Source organism: Erpetoichthys calabaricus, chromosome 12, assembly GCF_900747795.2.
Source record: "Erpetoichthys calabaricus chromosome 12, fErpCal1.3, whole genome shotgun sequence".
Taxonomy (NCBI): domain Eukaryota; kingdom Metazoa; phylum Chordata; class Cladistia; order Polypteriformes; family Polypteridae; genus Erpetoichthys; species Erpetoichthys calabaricus.
Genome location: NC_041405.2, coordinates 41,485,673 through 41,510,469, shown reverse-complemented (window position 1 = coordinate 41,510,469; position 24,797 = coordinate 41,485,673). Strand labels below are relative to the sequence as shown.

The window sequence follows — 24,797 nt, the reverse complement described above, 5'->3', positions numbered from 1 at the left end:
GCTCTCATTCAAGCAAATATAGATTGCATGATGATATGATACAAGCTTTTTAACTTGGTGAAGGGAGTTTTTAACAAGCATAAAGGGACACAGAAGAAAACTGGTTAAGAGTAAATTTTACACAGTTGTTAGAAAATATTTCTTCTCAAATCAAAAGCAGAATCTAAGCAATCATTATGAACTGTCAATTAGTCTCTTGTATTCTGTTTCTCCTGCAGTAGCTATTGGATGCTCTGCTACTTTGGCAAGAAAATGCTGTTAATGAGTGATTATAAATCTTGGAATTCAGCTCTTACTGGCACAATACCATGTTATTTTCTTTTCTGTTCATAGAGTTCATACAGAGGCTTAATCTCTACAGGAATGCTGTTGATGAGAGATTTAGTTTTCCTCTCCACCTCTACTGGCCCTATCTTAATGCATATATTTGCAGGATTTAAAATGGTCACAATTTTCTTATAGTTAACCACCAATGTGAATCTATGCATTTTAATATTGAAAAGTTTAATGCTTTACTGTTACTATATCATTGTTGTAAATTTGTACACATGCTATGAAACTCTGCTCAGTAATGAGTGACACAAACAGAACTGAATTCACACAAACAAGCACAGTGTTAGTTATCAGGGTGTACAGTACAGTACAGTACATTAATACTTTGAGTAACATCACATTTCAGTTTCACAAGATTTTGTAAATACGTGAATAGGTGAATATGTTTTAAGTTCAAATTCTGTATATGTATGCAGATCATATAATCAAATTGAAATGAGAATTCAAAATCTTTTTCCATTCAAATATCTAACTAACTATAACTCACATAAGAGGAAAAATGTAAAAATGAGTACATCCAGTCCTAACTTATGATACATCATACACAGTGCATAAAACAAAGTATATTTTAAATAGGTTCTTGAAGTGTTTGCAAGAAAGGAGAGTCATATCATGTCTTATTAACCTTATAAAATAATAATGTACTATGTCATATTTTGACAGTCATAGCTACCTGAAATATTCAAATAACAACAAACAACAAGCTGAAAATATTTTAAAGTGGCAAAATGTTACACCTTATGAATTCTGAAAATGGAAGCAGGTGGCATTCTCCTTTGATGTCTAGTAAATATTTAAAAGTTCTATAGATTGATTCTCCATTATCTTGTTTGCATCACTGTGAGCCAGAACAGTGGGAAGGCTAAAATGCAGATGCTGTTTTGGAATATAAGACACACTTAAAATAATAAGCACAATAACAATTTAAAGAAATGGTATTGAATTTGTATAATTTCTTTATGTGTAAAATAAATATACATGGTACTGTAGACTAGTTTGTTAGGAAGACCAGCAGGAGAAGGTTAATTGTGTGATATGTGTTTCCCTAAAAATAACAGTTTCCCTGTTCATGTGAAATCACATATATGCCCAACCAAGGTGCAGGCATTTTCAAATACTCAAAACTGCTAAATATTGCTCCAAAAATCATTCAGGGTTTACAGAAGCACAAAGTATTTAAAAAATCCATAAGATACAGTATTTGAAGATGGCTGCTAGTAGTCAGTGGCATCTCTCCACATTTGAGGAATGTGGGACAGTGCCCACTTTTCCCAGCAAATGATTCTGTTTCACAAAAATTAAGTATTAAACTCATATCAATAATATGTTTTTCTAATGTTTATTAGTCACCATCAGAGGTGGGTAGTAACGAGTTACATTTACTCCGTTACATTTACTTGAGTAACTTTTAAAAAAATATGTACTTCTAAGAGTAGTTTTACTGCACCATACTTTTTACTTTTACTTGAGTACATTTGTGAAGAAGAAACGCTACTCTTACTCCGCTTCATTGGGCAACACTCGAATCGTTATGTTTTTCCATTATATACGCTATATTTTTGCCAGAGAGAAGTTGCCAGTGGAGCTACTGCATGACTGTTTCACCTGTCAGACGTAGCAACAATAATCACGACTACGTTTCACCAATCAGACGTAGCCATGCAGTCACTTGACCACACACAAACTTCCTGCATCTGCAGCCTGTGAGAGACTTTTAGTCATGTGGGGCTCCTGTTCACTGCTAAATGGTCACAGCTTCACTGCAAGAACCCTGAGATCCAACTCCTGCTGAAGCTTAACCATCACTTCACTGAGTGAAGAACAAGCACGTTTTAACCAAACACGCATAGACACAGACAGTCATGGTAGAGTGAGACTTCTTGTACGTGCACAAGATGCCTTGTTCTAATGTTATTCTCTATCAGCTGTGCTATTTGGAGGGCAATTGTGTGATGATGCTGGTCTCTTGCAGACTATTTTCTTTTCTCCTTTTCTTTGATTCCCCCTTCTTTTTTTGTGCCGACCCGTATATATACACTCCCGTCTCAGTGGGCCTTAATCACACACTGCAGAAAGCCAATGAAGCAATTGAGAATTGCTCCAACTACCTCATTAACTCCCCGTGGTCATGCTGCAGACCCGCTACACCACAAAGTGAATATACAGTATTATACTGTCAGTGTACAGTATATCTTGTCACTGAAAGTAGTTTGCACTGTTCAAACATACATGTTACCTAGTGTAGGTACTGGCTTCAAAAGCTTTGTTGTGAAAAACTGAGATTTGGAACTTTGTGTTATTTGTGCATCTTTATTTTGTAACAATGTTATTTATTTGTACTCATTTTTTATTTTATTATTTGGAAATAGCAGAATTTGCACATTATTTTATATTTTTGTCTGTCTTATTACAATATTTCTAAAAAATAAATCATTTATTATGTTCAAACAGTTACTCAGTACTTGAGTAGTCTTTTCACCAAATACTTTTTTACTCTTACTTGAGTACAATTTTTGGCTACTCTACCCACCTCTGGTCATCATAATAATTTATTTTCAATTTCTATGATATGCTCAAAACAATTTCTATTTGGTATCTTGTTTCCAAATTGCTTGGGCAGGCCTTCTGACTGCCATTGAAGCAACCACTCTTTGATTATTCTGTGACACAGTTTAAAGGTATCACACCCGATCCTCATCCTTCATCTTGAGGGTGGTGAGATCACAAGATGACTCTACATTGCCATTTTGGTTTATGTGGGTTGCCTGATCACCAGGTGCTCATTGGTGAACACTGTCCTCAGGTCCAGTACACTGTTTTTTAATTTGTACTGTCATGAGAGTTGTTGTGAATCGTTCTTTGTCTGACATTTTAGCCCAAACATTTTCACCAGGAGAGATTATGTAGCTGTGTCATCTGACCTGAGACCATATGTTTTGGACACTCTTGTGAAGCGAGGGGCAGAGCTGTCAACTGATCATGACTTAGTAGTGAGCTGGATTCAAAGTGAGGGGCATAAAGCTAAACAGACTGGGGAATTCTAGTTAAGTACTTAGGGTGTCCTGGGAATGTCTGGCTGAGGCTTCCATTCATGATGAGTTGAAGTCCAACCTTTGAAACAACGTCTCCCATGTGCAAAATGAAGTAGGGTACATTGAGTCCAAATTGACTCTGTTCAAGGCCTTGGTTGTGGAAGCAGGTGCTAAAAGCTATGGTCTTAAGATGGTTGGGGAACCTCATGGTGGCAACCGTAGGACTCAATGATGAACACCAGAAGCGAGGGAAGTTGTCAGATTGAAGAATGGAAATGGTCTCTGTGAGATCTTCTGACTCAGACCAGAGGTACTGACAGGTTAAGTGGGCAACTGCAAAACTGGTTGTGAAAACAAAAGCTTGAGCATGGGAGGAGTGTGGGAAGGTCATGAAGAAAGATTATCAGAGGGCCTCGAGACTGTTCTAACAAACTGTTCAACACCTCAGGAGAGAAAAGTGTGTCCTTGTCCAGACTGTGTTAATCAGGGATGGAAAGGTATTAACTTGTATTTAAGAAAGGTGACCAGAGAGTGTGTTCCAGCTACAGAGGGATTACACTCCTCAGCTATCCCGGCAAGGCATATGCAAGGGGGCTAAAGAGAAGACTCCATCCAATGGCTGAACCAAAGATGCAAGGCGAATGATAAATCAGCTCCTTGCCTTGGCGCAGTTGCTGGAAAGTGCATAGGAATCTACTTGTGTTTGGTGGTTTTGGAAAAAGCATATGACAGTGTCCCTGCAAGAACATGGGGTATTAGTGCTGCTCTTGTGCGCAGTTTCCTCTTCATATAACCAGTGAGAGCTGAGTCCAAAGACTTGGTTTTAAGTCGAAATCTTTGCACTGCACAACAAAGTTTTTGCTTCTTGAACACTGTTGGTTGTTTCTTATAGATTTTTGGGTGCTGATCACGAATATCACATCAAAATTTACCCATCACGTACCGTTTCAGAGAAATCTCCAGTTTTGTCATGATTTTTTCTTACATTTGTATCTAAACATTTTCACTCCTGTAAATGACTTAACAACGGTTTGTGCAGCCTGGGCATGTCCAGGTATGGAATCAGGACAGGTTGGAGGGTGTTCTGTGGAAGTTGACATCCGGGGCAGGTCTGAACGAGCTTGACGCTGTCTCAGCATGCTATAAAGGTGGCTTGCATACGCCGATCCTGTTCATTTGGTTAATATAGATAGTCAGTGTGTATGTAGAGTATCAGTATAGTAAAGTACAGTATCTGTAGCAATTTAACAATAAGTAAGCTTGATGCTATAGACGTTTTGGTGTCGGGCGATATGTCGTAACAGCCGCAATACATTCTGCTATATCTGTGGCGAATTATACACCTGCGCCTCAGAGACATTGGATGACTGCTCTTGTGAAGAAAGCTTATCATCTGCATTTAAGGAATGGGCACCTCACATTTGCTGTGCGACATGTGCTGTCAGTCTGAGAGCCTGGCTCAGAGGCACTTGAAAGACAATGCCATTTGCTGTTCCAATGATATGGCGAGAACAGAAAGACCATGTGTCGGACTGTTACTTCTGTTTGACTAATGTGTCTGGTTTGTCTGCCAAAAATAAGAAGTAAATTGAATATCCTAATCTGCCTTCAGCAATGAGACCCGTGCCATATGACGACAGTCTTCCAATTCCAAATCCACCAGAGGGTTGGACCTTAGACAAACCAGATGAAGAAACTGCAATGCAGGGTACTGACAGTGACATTGACTCAGATTTTGAACCATGCTCATCAGGCGATCCACATCTGATAACACAGTCTGAATTGTATGATTTGGTCAGAGATTTGGGTCTGTCAAAAGCAAAAGCCGAGCTGCTGGGTTTGAGACTGCAGAAATGGTGTTTGCTGTAACCAGGTACGAAAATGTCTGTGTTTCGAGGCCGACATCATCATATTACCAAATTTTTAGCACAAGTTGACAGTCTCTGTTTCTGTTATGACATTGAAGTATTGTTCTTGGCCTTGGGTTGTGATCACAACCCGGAAGAGTGGCATCTCTTCACTGATTTGTCAATGTTAAGCCTGAAAGCTGTTCTGCTACACAATGGCAACATTTATCCTTCAGTACCTGTTGACTATGCAGCACACATGAAAGAAAAGTATGAGAATATGGAACTGTTGCTGAAGCACGTCCAGTATGGCAGGTACAACTAGAATATCTGTGAAGATCTTAAAGCCGTTGCTCTGTTACTAGGACTGCAGCTCGGCTATACAAAGTACTGTTGTTTCATCTGTGAATGGGACAGCCCAGCCGTGCCAAAGAGTCACACTATTCTCGATGGAACTGACCACCCCATAAAAAGTTAGTTCCAGGACAGAAAAATGTGGCACATGAATCGCTTGTCAACCTGGCAAAGATATTTTTGCCTCCTCTTCAAATAAAACTGGGACTCATGAAGAATTTCTTCAAAGTACTGAACAAGGAAGGCGAAGGTTTTCGTTATTTAAGACAGATGTTCCCAAGAATAACTGATGACAAGATCAAAGTGGGCATTTTTGTTAGCCCCCAGATCAGACATGTTATGAGTGACAAGCGGTTTGAAGATCTGCTAGTTGGGCCGGAAAAAATTGCCTGGAAAGCCTTCAAAGACGTTGCTGACAATTTTCTGGGCAATTACAGAGCCCCAAATTACATTCAGCTGGTAGACAAACTTCTCAAAGCATACAAGACAATGAAGTGCAACATGTCACTCAAGATTCATTTCCTCCACTCACACTTGGACTTCTTCCCCACAAATCTCGGTGCTGTCAGTGACGAACACGGTGAAAGGTTTCACCAGGACAAATGCTACGATGGAGAAACGATACCAGAGCAACTGGAATCCGTCAATGGTTGCTGACTACTGTTGGACACTGCAACGTGATGCACCAGACATTGAATACAAAAGAAAATCAGGAGCAAAACACTTTTAATTCTGTTGAATTTAATAGCTTATGCGAAACATAAACGAGTTCCTATGTGAAGCAGTAAAACCAAAACTATATTTGTGCATACCCAGTAGGTACCTATCACAATCAGCAAAAACTTTTCAGGAAGCAAGACTTTTAAAAAAAATTCTTGTGCAGTGAATTGGTCCCCATCAGGCTGTGTCTTGTCACCTCTCCTGTTTGTGGTTGAAGAATCTGAGGGTGTCTGCTGGGAAGGGGACAGCATTGTTGCTTTATGCAGATGATGCTGTCCTCTTTGTGTCTAATCTAAAGCACACACTCAAGTGATTTGCTACAGAGTGTGAAGCAGTTGGGATGAGGATCAAGACCTCCAGGTCTGAGGTCATGGTTGACTCTCAGGAAGGAATGGATTGGTCTCTCCAGATGAGGTGGGGTGGGGAGGCAACTGCCCATAGTGAAAAAGTTCAAATATCTCGGGATCTTGTTCACAAGATGGAAAAGGCAAATATCAGCAAGCAGATTGGAGTGGTGGCAGCTGTTTTGCAGGTGCTGTATCAATCTGTGTTGGTAAAGTTGGACCTGAGTCTAAAGACAAAACTCTTGATTTACTGGTCGATCTACATCCACAATGAAGGTATTGTATCTCTCAGCTGGGTTGGTAATGCTTAGGAATTTTCCAGAAAGAGATGGAATCTATAGCTGGAGACGGAAGTCTGGACTGACCTGCTTGACCTGCTGCCTCTGCGGCCTACACCAGGTAAAGTGTTTTCAGAAAAATGAGATAAGATGCAATTTAAAGGCTGTATGAACAAGTACATCTCACTACATTGGAATACTTGTCATTAACATTATCATGAATCATGATGATTTTCTATGTACAATATGATTTAGCACTTTGCCCATTAAATAAAAACTGGAAAGTGAAAGGTTTAGGACTACATCTGCCTGAAGAATCAATACCCATCTGAGAAAGAAATAAAAAAGGACATTTAGCTGAGAGTGGATTAACAGGAAAACCTGGATAACCACTAACATCTGAAAAAAGCCCTGACTTCTTCTTTGAAGGGGAATCTATCTGGATGACAATTGGACTAACAAATAACCAAATAAAAACAACTGTCTGAAAGACCAACAAAACATGTGAGTTGTGCAATTAATGTGAATAATGGCATCAAATGTACAGTACCTTCCTAGAATGAATATTCATTTATGTTTCTACTTTCAGTGTTGAGTATTTGATGTACACTGAAATATCTTTTAATACTGTCCTTTAGTGGTTATACTTTGTGACAAAATATTATGTTCATAGACCTACATTTTGTGTGCTTTTTTAAGCTTTTATTTGTCTGACATTTTCTTTTCACTGTTGCTGGTAGCCTAATACATTGTGAAACACAGTACCTCACCCTCATGATGCTTACTGATGGCCATATTCTTGATTGGCTGCAGTTTTGTGTTAAACCACTGGCTTATATTTTTACACAATCACATTTTTTGTTGAAGTTTGACTGAAAACTATGAAATGACTGAAGTAATATGTAGATGCAAGTGTGATTAATCTTTCTTTCAAGCTGCCCCATATTCAGGACTGGTGTATCGGGTCCACAGCTCAGCTGAAAAGGCCAGTTTTAAATAGATAATCGCTTAAAGAGGGGGTGTGGTAGTGTGGCTGGAGCAGTTCCCGGGAGTTTCGTGATGCGGGCGGTCCTTGCTTAAGTGCACAGATGAGGAGTCGTCCGCATCCGTAATTGATGCCGGGATCTGCTAATAACCACACCTGATCCATGTTCCCGTAATATATAGTAGAAGCGAGAGGCTGAAACAGGGAAGGAAACTGAAAGAGGCAAAACAAACAGAGTTTAAGGAAGAGGGCTGCTGGAAACGAGGGAGCCGGTGTGTGTGAGAGAGAAAGAGAGCGAGCACTGACTTGCAGATGTGTGTAGGCAGTTGGGAGAGGCGAGACCTAGCGGGGTGTTGTCCGACAACCGGGGGCCGATGGTAGTGGTCACTACTGCTGAGCACATGTATGGAGCAGGAGTGACCGGGAGAAGGTTGACTCGCTGCAGCGAAGGCAGCGGGAACTGGAGATTTTGAGTGGATCCCCAGCGTAAGCGTCCTGGCCGTTGGGGAAAGCCAAGTCTTTGTCTGGCAGGGGCTGAACAAAGCCAGGGATTGGGAGCCACCAGACCAGTCGAGTGAAGGTCAGCTGCAGATAGGGTGACACCCCTGGTGCATAGCCTGGAAGGGAGAAGCAGGGGAGTCACCAGAAAAAGACGGCACCAGGCTTTGTTTTAAAAGACTGCTTCCAGCCATTGTTTTAACCTCGTTGTTTTAAAGGATTTATTTATTGTGTTTATAACCTCCACCCTTTCACTGGTTTTATTGGAAAATTTATTTAATGACTTATTTGAAGCACTGCACTATTTTGACACTGTTTTTGGTTTGACTGTTTTTAATAAAAGCACTTTGCACTTTTTTGCACCATCCCCTTTGCTTTGTTGATGTCTGCACTGATTAGCTCATCCAGTGACATTACTGATGGTGTCGGGTTCGAGAGCTCCCTAAAAGCCAGATGGGAGCATGAAGTAGAACCCGCATCGTCACAAGGACATGTTCAGCACTCGTTGCCTTAGAAAAGCACACACCATGGCTAAAGAGCCATCCTGTACAGCTGCTTTCCTTGCTCCTCCCTTCTGGTAAATACTGTATATAGGGCTTTTGGCACTTGCACCAGTAGATGCAGGGATAATCGTTATAAGGTTGCTGAATGGTCAATCGTAAGAATCCGACACCCACTTAAAGTGTAGTTACAGAGAAAAAAATAATAATGTATATAGTTTGCTAGGATTAGTATTCTCTCTCCCTTCCAAATTATATACATAAAAACAAAGCCACAAAGCTTTTCGCCGTTATAGGGAAAGCTTGTCATCTCAGGAAGTATTAAACTGTTGTGTTGGCTCTCTCTCTTCAAATTATTGCTGAACAAGAGGTCAGAGATGAACACCACAACTGTTTTCCTGTTGTTTATTTTCCATGTTCACTTCAGCTTATTATAGGCATATATAGTCTGTTTTCAGGGTCTCATGCTGGGACATGTAACAGACATTTTAGGGGCTCATCCGGGATTGGCACGTACACTGCTGGCAATGCTAATTCTGTCATTTCTGAAGTACGAGGCCAGTACAACATGTGATCAAAGCAAGGTGCTTCAACTGGGAAGCAGGCAGGCATCACAGAGTGAACGTGTCCTAGCTAGCAGTGTGTATCACAGAAGCAAAAGGCATCTAAAACATACATCATGGCCAGCAACAGAAAATGACCGATATGAACAATCAAAAGAATCCTATACAATTAACTGCTGGTGAAATTTTTAAACTAACTAACTAAAGTGCTACAACTATATCTGTTCTTGTTATAGATGATGAAGAAGTTTGCTTTGAATATATTTAAGCATATCTGAGATGCAAAACATGATGAAGGCATATCACAGTTAATATATCTGAAAGGCAACACAGATGAAATCATCTGTAATCTACCCATAACCACTGCTAGAGCTGGAGAGCTGGTACAGATGAGGCATTCTCACCTCCACCTTCACCATCCACTAATAGCATACAGCATACTGTAAATGCAGACATGAAATATTAGCAAGTGGCAGGAATGAGGAACTTACTATGAGATTGCCTATGACCTAAGGCCACCTGACATTACTTAACTCACATAATACACACACACCAGTGTTGAGGGTGAATAGCCTAATCCCTCTGTATCTATATCAAAGCCACGTTTCAAAGAAGTTAAAAAATATATTAAAGATGTCTTGGCAAGAGAGTGAATTATTAGATCCAAGCCTCCTTACTTAGCACCTGTTGTATGTGTTCGTAAAAAGGATGGAAAGCTCAGACTCCGTGTCGATTATTGACTCCTAACTCAGAAAACGGTGCCTGATAGGCATCCTTTACACAGGATTCAAGATCTTATTGACACCTTGGGAGGTTATAGTTCATTTTTGATTCTAGACCATGGTAAAGCTTATCAAAAAGGCTACATTGCTGAAAGATCTTGACATCTGACTGCATTCAGCATACCATGGGGATTATATGAGTGGCAGCTCAGAATTTCTTTTGGACTAATGTTGTATCCCTTACTATGACGAAATACTATGCTATGCAAAATCATTTGAAGAGCATGTGAGTGTCAGGTGAGTTTTGAAAGCTCCGTGAAAGCATGGAGTTAAGTTAGGACTGATGAAATGTGAATTCTTCAAAAGAGAGAGACATTATGTTTGATGTCTGGTCTCAGTTGATGGAGTCTGAAGGGAAAAATCCCACACACTGTTGGTGAAGTCAACAGATTACTGGGAGTCCTGACTTTCTTCTGTAGCTACATCCAGGATTTGTCTCAGATTGCTAAACCCATTTATGAACTTTTGAAAGTAAAGTACCCCTCCTTGAGCCTCCACCTTATCGTGGTAGACGGGTTTGTGTGTGCCAGTGATCCTAGGAGCTCTGTTGTTAGGGGCTTTATGCCCCTGGTAGGGTTACCCAAGGCAAACTGGTCCTAGGCAAGGGATGTGACAAAGAGCTATTCAGAAAACCTCCTATGATGCATACAAACATTGGGTGGAGTTTTTACCCTTGCCCGGACTCGGGTCACTGGGGCCCCCCTCTGGAGCCAGGCCTGGAGGTCGGGCTCCATGGTGAGCGCCTGGTGGCCAGGCCTGCACCCATGGGGCTCGGCCGGGCACAGCCTGAAGAGGCAACGTGGGTCCCCCTTCCCATGGGCTCACCACCTGTAGGAGGGGCCAAGAAGATTGGGTGCAGTGTGAGTCGGGTGGTGGCCGAAGGCGGGGACCTTGGCAGTCCGATCCTCGGCTACAGAAGCTGTCTCTTTGGACGTGGAATGCCATCTCTCTGAAGGGGAGGGAGCCTGAGCTAGTGAGCGAGGTTGAGAGGTTCCGGCTAGATATAGTCAGGCTCACCTCGACGCACAGCATGGACTCTGGAACCAGTCTCCTTGAGAGGGGCTGGACTCTCTACCACTCTGGAGTTACCCCCAGTGAGAGGCACCGAGCGGGTGTGGGCATACTTACTGCCTACCGACTTGGAGCCTGTTCATTGGGGTTCACCCCGGTAGATGAGAGGGTAGCCACCCTCTGCCTTCGGGTGGGGGGATGGGTCCTAACTGTTGTTTGTGCGTATACACCGAACAGCAGTCTGGAGTACCCACCCTTTTTGGAGTCCTTGGAGGGGGTGCTAGATGGCGTGCCTGCTGGGGACTCCCTCGTTTTGCTGGGAGACTTCAGTGTTCATGTGGGCAATGATAGTGAGACCTGAAAGGGTGTGATTGGGAGGAATAACTCCCCCGATCTGAACCCGAGTGGTGTTTTGTTATTGGACTTCTGTGCTCGTCTTAACACTGTGTCAATTGACTAGTGATAAGTGCTTTCGTTTTGCAAATGTGTCAATTTAGCAGCACTTGGAATTCACTCAACCACCCTCCATTTAGCCAGATGAAGTCACCACACAGCAAAATGTTCACTGCTCAAGTATGTGTGGATGATTTTATCTGGCAATGAGTTGCAGGGAATTGTGTAGGTAGACATTTGAATGCATGTGCGTTTTTTGTGAGTTTTACAGTGAAAACATGCCTCTAGCAGATCAATTCAGGTGATGCAGAAGTAGAGCTGCTGCTTTGCAATGAAGAGATTTCTTTGTTCGAATCCCATGCCTGCATTTAGCACTTTGAGTAGAGAGCTGCAATTATATGTTATTATCATTATTATATAATAAAAACATGCATTTGATTTGCATCTGTAACAGCCTGTGTAAATTTATGGTACTTGTAAAAGTTAGTGCTGAAGGGATAAAAGGCAGCACAAATGAGGGTAAATCATTTCTGCTTGGTATCTTGTTACTTGAACAATGTTTTTTTTCTGTTTTTTTCTTGAATGAAAGCACACTTGTTTTGTTATATCTTTGCAAAGGTGTTTATTTTATACTACAATATCCACTTGAATGTGTAGTTTTGCACAAAGAGACACTGCAGGTTTATCCCTTTCTTCTTTACAAACCCCTCAAACCAGAATTATGAGTGAACAGGATGAAACTGGTGAAGTTCCCTGGTAAAATCTGTTGTACTGTATGTCTCTCCATTCTCTGCCAACATAGTTTTTGCCTGCCATTAAGCTGACTCACCACAAATTGGACCTTCCAGATACAGAGGCATTTATAGTACTCAGGTGAAATTCCTTGACTACACAGAGGTGATCTCCATTGAATTAATTATGTGATTTCTAAAACCAATTGGTTGTACCACTGATGATGTAGATGTGCCATATTAATGGGTGTTAATACTTACACAGTCAAATATTTTGTGTTTTATATTTGTAATTATTTAGAGCACTTTGTAGAACTGGGCGGCACGGTGGCGCAGTGGGTAGCACTGCTGCCTTGCAGTTGGGAGACCTGGGGACCTGGGTTCGCTTCCCGGGTCCTCCCTGCGTGGAGTTTGCATGTTGTCTGCGTGGGTTTCCTCCGGGCGCTCCGGTTTCCTCCCACAGTCCAAAGACATGCAGGTTAGGTGGGTTGGCGATTCTAAATTGGCCCTAGTGTGTGCTTGGTGTGTGGGTGTGTTTGTGTGTGTCCTGCGGTGGGTTGGCACCCTGCCCGGGATTGGTTCCTGCCTTGTGCCCTGTGTTGGCTGGGATTGGCTCTAGCAGACCCCTGTGACCCTGTAGTTAGGAATATAGTGGGTTGGAAAATGGATGGATGGACTTTGTAGAACTCTGTTTTCACTTTGACAGGAAATGATCTTTTTTTTTTAATCAGTGGCAGAAAGGCTAAATTAAATCCACTGCAATTCAATGTTGTATCACAATAAAATGTAAAAACATCCAAATGGGCTAGTACTTTCTATAGGTGCTGCATGTTAAACTGAAAGTCAAAATATTTTTTGTTTAGAATCTGATGAAAGTCAACTACTTCTGCTTAACTGGACTGTGTTGAACTTTGTTGTTCGTGTTTATTGTTTGCTGTGTAGTGAATGTAAATAATTATCACCATCTGGGAAGTGGGAAGGGCTTTTGCATACATGTTTTTGTGTAATAGCTTTTTCTTTTCATTGTATGATTAATATATCCTTTATTAACTTTACTATTTATTGATTCATTGTGCTGCTTATCAGTATCTCTGCGTGTGAGTGTGTGCATGCTGGGTCAAGGCTGGGTGTGTTCCTGGATCTCCACAATAAAATAAACAAATCATCATCTTCAGACAGTGTGAATCTTAGAGTCGCTAGAACTGCTACAAGTGTGCCGAGCATAAGCATCAGTAAAGAGGTCTTAGCTTTCTTTCTGAACCAATCAGCCTCCACTTCATTTTTCTTTATCAAGTCCTACTATGTAAAGTGCCCCTATAAATAAAATGCATTATTATTATTTATTATTATTAATATGGAGAAAGTATTTTAAAAACAAAACTGTATATGTATCCAAGTGCTTGCATTTTCAATAAATCTTCAAATATAATACATCATTACAGACGACTAAAAGGTGAAAAGGGTAAAAAGACATTATCAAGGTGTTACACAAATGATTCCAAAATAATTTAACTTACCATGAGAAAAGAATAGCCAATCCACATGCTTTGCCACCCATCTGGGCACTTAGGAATTGTGATATCCTGGCTATGGACAGCAATTGCTTGTGATGGTGCCTCACATACTGAGCAGCGACTGATGTATTGCCGAATCTGCATATCACTGACAGGCATCATAGGAATAGGAGCTGTAGTTGACAACCAGTATGACTTGTCATTCCGATTGGCAAAATAACACAACTCATTAATGTTGCAGTATATAAAAGGCATTGTACTGAAGCGAGGCAAACAAGAACCAGCAAAACCTGAAGAAAAAACATATATATAAGTTACAGAAGGTTAAAGAATATGTATTGACATTTATACATCTTTAAACGAGATCGCGAATACAAGCGGCTGAAATGAGTTTCCTCCGCAGGGTGTCTGGGCTTTCCCTTAAAGATAGGGTGAGAAGCTCAGTCATCCGGGAGGGGCTCAGAGTAGAGCCGCTGCTCCTCCGCATCGAGAGGAGTCAGATGAGGTGGCTCGGGCATCTGATCAGGATGCCTCCTGGACGCCTCCCTGGTGAGGTGTTCCGGGCACGTCCAACCGGGAGGAGGCCCCAGGGAAAACCCAGGACACGTTGGAGGGACTATGTCTCTCGACTGGCCTGGGAACGCCTTGGGATTCTCCCGGAAGAGCTAGAAGAAGTGGCCGGGGAGAGGGAAGTCTGGGCATCTCTGCTCAAGCTGCTGCCCCCGCGACCCGACCTCGGATAAGCGGGAGACAATGGATGGATGGATGGACATCTTTAAACCTTCTAGCTGATATTTTGTCTTTAATGCATATGAAAGAGAATACAATGCCAAATAACACTGCAAAGCAATAGAAAATACAAATAATATTTAGCAAATACTGAAATAAATAAATTAAAAACAAATTAAAAACAATTCTTAGATTTCATTTAGAAATGGGCAGTTCATGATTTCAATACCCATGGTATACGTACCACACTGGCAGATGAAGAATTACTGTCTGGTACATGAACACACAAACTAAGGAACAGAGAGACCTGTGAACCCCCTGTACAAAAGAAGTTACAGGTCAATAACCAGTTTGGTGCTACTACTAGGCAGAACTCCTTACTAATGCATGAGAGGGAAGCCTGATCCTTAGTTCAAAAGCTTGATGTTATTTGAGTGATCTTGGATTTTCCAGAAATAATTTTATTTAATAATATTTTAAAAACACAAAAGAGTTTTATAGGTCACATTGCACATCACAGGGTGCCTAACATTTAGATTATGCAATGTAAATAATTAGACATTTTTTCATGGACATTTTGATATTATTTGTCCTTGTTCTGATTTGTTCTCCTTTAATCTCATTATATCAGTAATTTTGTTGTCTCCATTCTGAGAATAATGTATAACATGTTTTCCCTGCCAAAAGAATACAGTAATCCCTCCTCCATCGCAGGGGTTGTGTTCCAGAGCCACCCGCGAAATAAGAAAATCCGCGAAGTAGAAACCATATGTTTATATGGTTATTTTTATATTGTCATGCTTGGGTCACAGATTTGCGCAGAAACACAGGAGGTTGTAGAGAGACAGGAACGTTATTCAAACACTGCAAACAAACATTTGTCTCTTTTTCAAAAGTTTAAACTGTGCTCCATGACAAGACAGAGATGACAGTTCTGTCTCACAATTAAAAGAATGCAAACATATCTTCCTCTTCAAAGGAGTGCGTGTCAGGAGCACAGAATGTCACATAGATAGAGAAAACAATCTCTAGCAAACAAATCAATAGGGCTGTTTGGCTTTTAAGTATGTGAAGCACCGCGGCACAAAGCTGTTGAAGGCGGCAGCTCACACCCCCTCCGTCAGAAGCAGGGGGAGAGAGAGAGAGAGAGAGAGAGAGAGAGAGAGAGAGAGAGAGAGAGAGACAGAGTTTGTTTTTCAGTCAAAAATCAATACGTGCCCTTCGAGCTTTTAAGTATGTGAAGCACCATGCAGCATGTCGTTTCAGGAAGCAGCTGCACAAAAGATAGCAAAGTGAAGATAATCTTTCAGCATTTTTAGACGAGCGTCCCTATTGTCTAGGTGTGCGAACAGCCCCCCTGCTCAATCCCCATACGTCAGGATCACAGATAGTCAGCGCAAGAGAGAGAGAAAAGTAAGCAATCTAGCTTCTCAGCCATCTGCCAATAGCGTCCCTTGTATGAAATCAACTGGGCAAACCAACTGAGGAAGCATGTACCAGAAATTAAAAGACCCATTGTCCGCAGAAATCTGCGAACCAGCAAAAAATCTGCGATATATATTTAAATATGCTTACATATAAAATCCGCGATGGAGTGAAGCCGTGAAAGGCGAAGCGCGATATAGCGAGGGATTACTGTACACAGAAAAAGCTATGGTACTAGGGTGTTATACGATGTTAGCCATTATGGATATAGTGAGAAGTTAAGCAAAATGACACCTTTTATTGGCTAATTAGAATGATTACAATATGCAAGCTTTTGAGGCAACTCAGACCCCTTCTACTTCTCCTTCAGTAAGTCAGACTTGTTCCCAGTGGGTGTGGGACTCAGCCTGTACTGCCTTTTGTTTATAATTTTTATGGACAGAATTTCTAGGCACAGCCAATGGATGGAGGGGATCCAGTTCAGTGACCTCAGCATTGCATCTCTGTTTTTTGCAGATGATGTGTTCCGGTTGGCTTCATCACATTGTGACATCAGGTGTACTGGGCTGGTTTGTGGCAGATTTTTAAGCGGTGCCACACATGTGCACATGGGAGACAGTTTTACAACTCAAATAATGTTTTTTCTCCGCAGGACCAGGGGTTGGAAGTATACTCTAAATTTTTCTCCTTTTGTTCCTCTACATAACCATGGAACACCCTTGCGCTTAGAAACATCAATTCCATTTCCTGTTCAATCAACCCTCTTTCCAAGGACCTCATTTCCCCTTCCAGTCCCTCTGAGCCCTCCTCTTCCTGTCACCCGAAACCCTGGCCCTTGAAGTCACTCCAGATCCTCTGACTTCCTTACAGTTTCAATTTAAGCAAACTCCGGCATCATTCAAAAGGGAACAGTGGAATGATGACTCCCTTAAGTTTCCTAGAAATGCAGTATTCTCTGTAAATGGCCAACACACACATCTTCCCATGCCACACTTTGTTCTGGATAATGATTTATTATACAGAATTAATGAGGAGGTCCATCACTTCTGTGCTTCCTGTCTGAAGTGTCAGCAGCAACAGATTCCTAGAAAGGACTGTGCTCCGTTAATTTCCATTCCCCTAGTAGATATCCCATTTGAACACATCGGGGTGGACATTGTAGGATCCCTAGATCCCTCAGCATGAAGACACAATTACATCTTAGTCCTCGTAGATTATGCTACTTGTTTCCTGGACGTTGTTCCTTTGAGAACAGACCACCTCTGAGAATATGGCATGGGAACTAGTAGGGGTCTTTTCACGTGATTGTATCCTGAAGGAAGCCCTAACAGACCAAGAGATATCGTTTACCTTAGAGATATTCAGGGACTGAGGGAGGTCACCAAATTACTCAGGATCAAGCATTTAAAGACCACAGTGTATCACCCTCAAACTTACTGTTAAGGAACCAAATCATCGACCAAGCATGTGGGTCTACCATGTCAATTTGCTGAAACCATGGAAGGAACAGACACTTATTCCGGTCAGCCCCACTCTCGTTTCACTCATAACCTGACCCTAAACTTCGGTCCTAATTTGACGCCCAAACAAAAAGGGGGGTTGGAAACAGCCATCCTGTCAGTTCTGGAGGTGGTTAGTAAAATCTGGTCAGACCTCCCTGGTTGCGTATGGCATCATCACTATACCCAGGGTAATTGTCAAGGAATGCCCTTCTTGACTCCTGGAACCCAAAAAAGGCTTGAATTAAAACTAATTCAGCACCTAAGTGTGATAGAGGAAAGCCATAGTCCCTGGTCTAGCCCTATCATGTTGGTACCTAAGCCCAGTGGAAGTTTGAGGTTTTGTAATGACTTCAGTCACCTCAATCAAGTCTTCCAATTTGATACTTACCCTTATGACCGCCTCAAGAGGCTGGGTAAAGCAAAAAATTTGACTATGCTTGAAATGAAGAAAGAACATTGTCAAGTTCCTTTAAAGGATTACACTATGGTCAATACCGTATTTAGTACCTCTAGTGGGCACTGGCAATATTGTGTTCTCCTATTTGGATTGCATGGGGCACCAGCCACCTTCCAATGTCTGGTACTATTGCCCCACAACTCTAATAGTGCCACCTACCTGGATGACATTGTATTGTTTCATCAAACATAATACTTCTGGGGGATTTCAATATACATATGGATAATATCAATGTCTCTATTACTAGAGACTTTACATCCTGCCTTGAGAGTTTTGGATTCCAGCAGCATACTGATGTTCCCACTCAATCCAAAGGACATATCTTGGACTTGATTTGCTGTTCTGGAGTTACCCCGCTTGATTGTACTGAGGATGAACTCCCCATAACTGATCATTTTCTTATTTCATTCAATGTTAAACTTGCACTTTCCAACATTAAGCTTTCATGTGTTTCTGTAATATTAAGAATATTACCTTAGAATCTCTTTCTTCTAGTACTGATTCCCTTATGGACATTCATAATTTATCCATTCCTGAAGAACTGGTCTCACACTATAACACTGGACTTAATGGTATTCTTAACTCTGTCGCTCCATAGATAGATAGATAGATATAGATTCATGCCTGAACTTCGGCTTTTGAAAGCCAAAGGCCAGCAACTTGAATAGTTATATAAAAAAACTGGACTCTTTGTTCACAATACAGGGACTGTATTGCCCAAACTAAATCTATTATACTCACATTTTTTCTTCCAATAAACACAACACCAAGTCATTGTTTTCACTACTTAACAATATCACACAACCCCTGGATTCTTTACCTTCTCACCTTTACTCAACTGAATCTTGCAATTCCCTTATGTCCTTTTTTAATGAAAAAATCCAGAAGATTCATCAGTCTCTCTGTACGGATTCCTCCAGTACTTCATTTGAATTTCACCCACCAGCTCACTCATTTTCCTCTTTTCAGCTTCCTACTTTCTCAGAAATCTCAGATCTTGTCTGTAAGTCTAAGCCATCCACCTGTCAAATGGACCCCCTCCCCACAGTTCTGGTCAAAGCCTGCCTCCCCTCTGTGGTCCTTCCTATCTCTGCTACAATCAACTCTTCTCTCACTACTGGTACTGTTCCTTCATCTTTCAAAACTGTTGCAATAACCCCAATACTGAAAAAACCTTGTGCCGATCCGACTAATTTCAGTAATTTTCGTCCTATTTCTAATCTACCCTTCATTTCCAAAATTCTTGAAAAAATAGTGGCTATTCAACTTCATTCTCATTTATCTCAAAATAATCTGTATGAACAGTTCCAGTCTGGTTTTCGTCCCCTCCACAGTACAGAAAAGGCACTTATAAAAATTACTAATGACCTCCTTATGGCAGCTGATTCTGGTTTAATTACTATTCTCATTCTCCTTGATCTGATTGCAGCCTTTGACACTATTTGTCACACTACTCTTCTCAATAGATTATCTTTGACTGGCATTACCCACACTACACTGGATTGGTTCAGATCCTACCTCTCAGGCCGCACTCAGTTTGTTCAGCTTAAAACTTTCACATCCTAACCCACCGCTGTTACTTCAGGTGTGCCCCAGGGCTCTGTCCTGGGGCCCCTCCTTTTCATTATTTACCTCCTTCCCCATGGTAATATCTTTCATAAATATAACATTAGCTTTCACTGTTATGCTGATGACACCCAGCTCTATCTCACTAGCAAACCTACTGCTTCCTATCCACCCTCCTCACTTATTGATTGCATAGTAGAAATCAAATCCTGGTTTTCTTCAAATTTTCTTAAATTAAATAGTGACAAAACTGAGGTTTTCCTCATTGGTACAAAATCAACATTATCCAAAACTGATCATTTTTCATTTGTTATTGACAATTCCTCTGTCTCCCCTTCCCCACAGGTTAAGAGTCTGGGTGTCATCCTTGACAGTACGTTATGCTTTCAGTCCCACATCAATAACATCTCCCGGTCTGCATATTTCCACTTGCGGAACATTAATCGTATTCGCCCCTCCCTCACTCCCCACACCACTGCTATCTTTGTTCATAGCCTTGTCACTTCTTGTCTGGATTTTTGCAATTCCCTTCTCTTTGGTCTTTCTCACAAATCTCTTTATAAGCTTCTATTGTCCAGAATTCAGCTACCCGCATCATTACTAGAATGCCCTCTGTTCACCATATCACTCCCGTTTTTCAGCAGCTTCATTGGCTTCCAGTTCAGTTGCGAATTCAATTCAAAATTCTCCTACTAACTTTTAAGGCTATCCACAACCTTGCCCCTCCATATCTGTCTGACCTCCTCCATGTTGCCATTCCCTCCCGTACCCTTAGATCCTCTTCCTCCATCCATTTGACTGTCCCCTTCGTCCATCTTACCACTATGGGGAGCAGAGCATTCAGTTGCTCTGCTCCCCAGCTTTGGAACTCACTACCATCTGAGCTTAGAAATATTGAATCATTTTCACTTTTCAAATATAAACTTAAAACTCATTTGTTTAAGACTGCTTTTTCTCTTTGATTACAATTGCTCGGTCTGATTTTAACTTTTGTATTTTACTTTTGTTTATAATCTGTGTTTTGTCTATTGTTCGGTGTCCTTGAGTGTTTAGAAAGGTGCCTACAAATAAATAAAATGTATTATTATTATCTATTCCAACACATGGAAAAAATACATACAGCAGGTTCGTACCATACTTCATACTTTTGGTAAAGTCAGTCTACGGATTAATCACAAAAAATGTTCCTTTGGATTTAACAAGACAAAATATTTGGGCTATCTAGTGGACAGAGGTATGGTAAGATCACAATGCTCCAAATGTAACGGTATTGTGCAGGACCCCTTACACCCCTCACATGGACTTTTCACACTTCTGCCATCCAAGAGAAGATACTGCAGCATCAAAGCCAGATCTGCCAGGCTGCAGGAGAGTTTTTACCCCCAAGCTGTTAGACTCCTTAACACCAGGCTGCCCCCTGGGACCTTCCACATGGCCTCAACCACCTCTAAAAACAGAACTTTTATACATGTGAGCCACTGTCCTGCAAAGACAAGTGTGCAGGTAGAAAAGAACTGAAGATCTCATACTGACCTTTAAGTATTTTGACACTCTTGTTATCCTTCTGCTGTGAAACATTCTGACCTGTCATTGTTTACACATGTCTTAAACAACTATTACCATACACTGATAATTTCTGTTTTAAATTCTATTATTTATTATTTATTTATTATATTACATATCTTACACATCGATATTGCTGCTACTTCTTTGTCTTGTCTTTGCACAATGTCTTGTCTTGTTTGTGTTTTAATTTTACTTAAAATTTTAAATTTTAATTTTAATTCTATTTTTAAATTATTATTTGCACGTCGTGTTGTTACACTGTGGACCCTGAGCTTTGCAATTTCGTCTATCTGTATACTTGTATATGGTTGAGATGACAATAAAGTTCACTTTGACTTTGAATTGGCCCTGTCAGAAAACTAAGAGGCAGGTCCAAGCCTTTCTCAGATTGGCGGGATACTACCGCTGGTTTGTGCCCCACTTTTCTGAAAATGCAGTGCCCTTGACATAATTAAGAAAGAAATGGGCCCCTAATCAAGTGGTATGGGATAAAAAACGCTGACTTGGAGCCGTGCTGAGCCAAAGTGTTGATGGTTTTGCCCTGTAATGTTCCAGAGCCAGAATCTATTAGGAAAACCAGGTATGCGGCAGTGGAACAAGAGGCTTTGGCAATCAAATGGTCAGTGACACAGCTAAGGTATTATCTCCTAGGGCTTGAGTTTACACTGGTCACTGACCAAGCCACTCTACAGTGGATGGCGGTGCACAAGGAATCTAACCTGCGAGTCACAAGGTGGTTTTTGGACATTCAGCCTTACAGGTTCACTGCCATGGGTCTGTGCTGAAGGAGTGGGGTAGGGGGGGCATGCCCCACATGTGTACATGGAAAATAGTTTAAGGGCTTGAATAATGGTGTTTCTCCGCTGGACAAGGGGTTGGAGCTGTACTCTAAATCTTTCTTCTTTTGTTCCTCGGCAGACCTACGGAAGACCCCGCTTCTTAGAAACATCACTTTCTTTTCTGGTCCAATCAACCTGCCTTTCAAGGATATCACTTCATTTTCCAGTCACTCTGAGCACCCTTCTTCCTGTCACCTGACTTTATAACAGCCTCATGTTCCAATTGTTACCTTAGTTCTGTTTTGGATTCATGTCTGTAAAGATTGTTTCATTAATTCAACATTCTTCTTATTTTATTGCGGTCAGAATAAGGATCAGCACTTCCAAGCATGAAGTCATTGTTCTCAGTGGGAAAAGGGTGGTCACAACCTAGACCTGGATAAGCGGTAGAAAATTGATAGATGGATGGATTTTTAATGTATAAAGGAAGAGATATAGTTTAAACCATAAACCCCAAACTATATAAATACCCCCACCAACAATACTGCAACAATGAGATATTTACGCCGATACTTACATATATAAGAAAATATTTACAAATAAGGCGCAAACCACTATGCTTGGTATACTTTGAACCAACTACACTCTTTACACAACTGAGTCCAAAGATGAACCCTAGAGACATGAATTGCTTTTTATTAAGGGAGAATGAAAATATCAGCCATTCCTGCATCACACCACATTCTTTCTCCAATAGTGGCTGATGCCAGTGTGTTTTGCTTACGCTGCTACTCTCTACCCCTGCAACGCATGTATTAAATAGACTGGTGGCCTCATGTGTGTGCAAGCAAGCACGAGTACACCTACAGCATGCATCCCTCGGAAAAGGCGATGCCTTCTTTGGAAAGTAAGTTACTTTTCTTATACCTTTACCTTGGGACTTTCTCTGGGGATCCCCTTCTCAAAACAAATGCATGCATACTCGAACTAAAAGTTAAAATTCCTAGTGGAAGTACTCCCCTGAACTCTGACGATTTAAACAGGTAAATGCTTTAACTTTACTAAAAGTCAATCAATTGTACACTGTTCTTAAACCTTTTTTCTTTAAAGTGGTAATGCCCAGCTGGCAGATTACCACAGGTAACCATTAAAAAGGATATTAGGGAGGCTAAAAGGCGATTAAGGAGAGGAATATAACAGATAAGGCAAAAGATGACCCAAAGAAAGTGTTTCAGTATTTTAGTAGTAAAAGATCAGGCAAGGAGGAGGTGAAATGCATCAGGAATAGTAAAGAGGAATTAAAAAATACAGACAGTGGTTTAGATGCTCTAAACTCGTATTTTTCTGAGGTCTTCACAAGGGAGGAAGTAGATAACCTCCCAGCGGTAAAAGGAACTACTAAGAAGGTACCAAGTTATTTTGGAAATTCTTGAAGGAGAATTACTGCTTAGATTAAATAGGCTGTGTAGATGTCACATGGGCTTGACAGGCATTCCGGCTGGGAAGGAAACAGGAAGCAGACCCATAAAGAAGAGATGGACGGACAGCCCCTGTAAAAGAAGAGATATCGCCGGGGAGTTTTTATTTCCCCAGCACCCTAGATGGCAGCAGCCCCGGATATCCATGCCCAGTGTGAAGCCAGCTGGGCATGCTGGGAAATGTAGTCCAGCAGGGCAGCCCTGCTGAGGGAACGGGCTGCTGCAAGAGGGCACTGCAGGGAAATTGACCTGGCATTGGAAGTACTTCCAGGTCTGTAATAAAAGGGGCCGCACTCCCTTATCCAAGCGAGTTGGAGCTGGGAGGTAGCGAGGTGAAACTTGACTGGAGGAGGGCAGTGCGGTGGTGAATTATTGTAGACAGAGAAAAACCAGTCTTTTTGCGCTTGTGTGACATATTAGATGAAAGTGGAGCATATGATACTAATTATCTTGACTTTCAGAAAACATTTGATAAAGTTCCACATGAGAGATTAGGCATCAAACTAAAAGAAGTGGGAGTTCAGGATGTTGTTTGTAGATGGGTGCAAAATTGGCTCAGACACAGGAAGCAGAAGGTTATGGTCCGAGGAGCCTTACACGAATTGGCCGATGTTAAGAATGGTAATGGTGCTTGGGCTGCTGCTGTTTTTAATATATATAAATGATTTAAATAGGAATATAAGTAACAAGGTGGTTAAGTTTGCAGATGATACCAAGACAGCTGGTTTAGCAGATAATCTAGAATCTGCTGAATCATTAAAGAGGGACTTGAATAGCATAGAGGCTGGGCAGATTTGTTGCAGATGGAATTTAATGTAAGTATATATAAAGTATTACATGTAGGAAGTAAAAATGTTAGTCTTGAATTGGATATCTGAAAATCTAAAGTACACTGTATGAGAAGGATTTATGAGTCATTGTAGACTTGACACTATCAACTACCAGACGGTTTTCAGAAGCTATTAAGAAGTAGAATGTTTGGTCATATAGCGCGATGTGTAGAGTACAAGTCCAAGAAGGTTATGATCATGCTTTATAACGCACTGGTGAGGCCACAATTGGAGTACTGTTTTGATGTCCAAGCTAGAAAATGGACAAATCAGCACTGGAAAAAGAGTGCTAGAGAATTCCAGGCCTATAGGGGATGAATTATGAGGAAAAATTAAAAGAACTGTGCCTTTCCAGTTCAAGCAAAAGAAGATTAAGATGAGATGTAATTGAAATGTTCAGATTTATGAAGAGAATTATTACAGTGGATCAAGACTATTATTTTAAAATTAATTTATCTTGTTAAGGGTAAATTTCCCACAAACACTAGGTACTTTTTTTTACACAGAGAACCATAGACACATGGAATAAGTTACCAAGTAGTGTGGTAGACAGTAGAACTTTAGGAACATTCAAAAGTAT

At 41.1% G+C, this 24,797-nt stretch overlaps 2 protein-coding genes across 2 annotated transcripts in view; one reads left to right on the top strand and one right to left on the bottom strand.

Moving 5' to 3' along the window:
- col4a6 (collagen, type IV, alpha 6) overlaps window positions 1-24,797 on the bottom strand; it is a 542,265-nt gene that overhangs the window by 770 nt on the left and 516,698 nt on the right. The window contains exon 44 of the mRNA XM_028815433.2: window positions 13,889-14,175. Coding sequence (XP_028671266.1) covers window positions 13,889-14,175 — 287 coding nt within the window. The remainder of the gene's footprint in view (window positions 1-13,888; window positions 14,176-24,797) is intronic.
- The window catches only part of LOC127529743 (craniofacial development protein 2-like), a 928,907-nt gene that overhangs the window by 465,431 nt on the left and 438,679 nt on the right, over window positions 1-24,797 (top strand). The window lies entirely within an intron of this gene.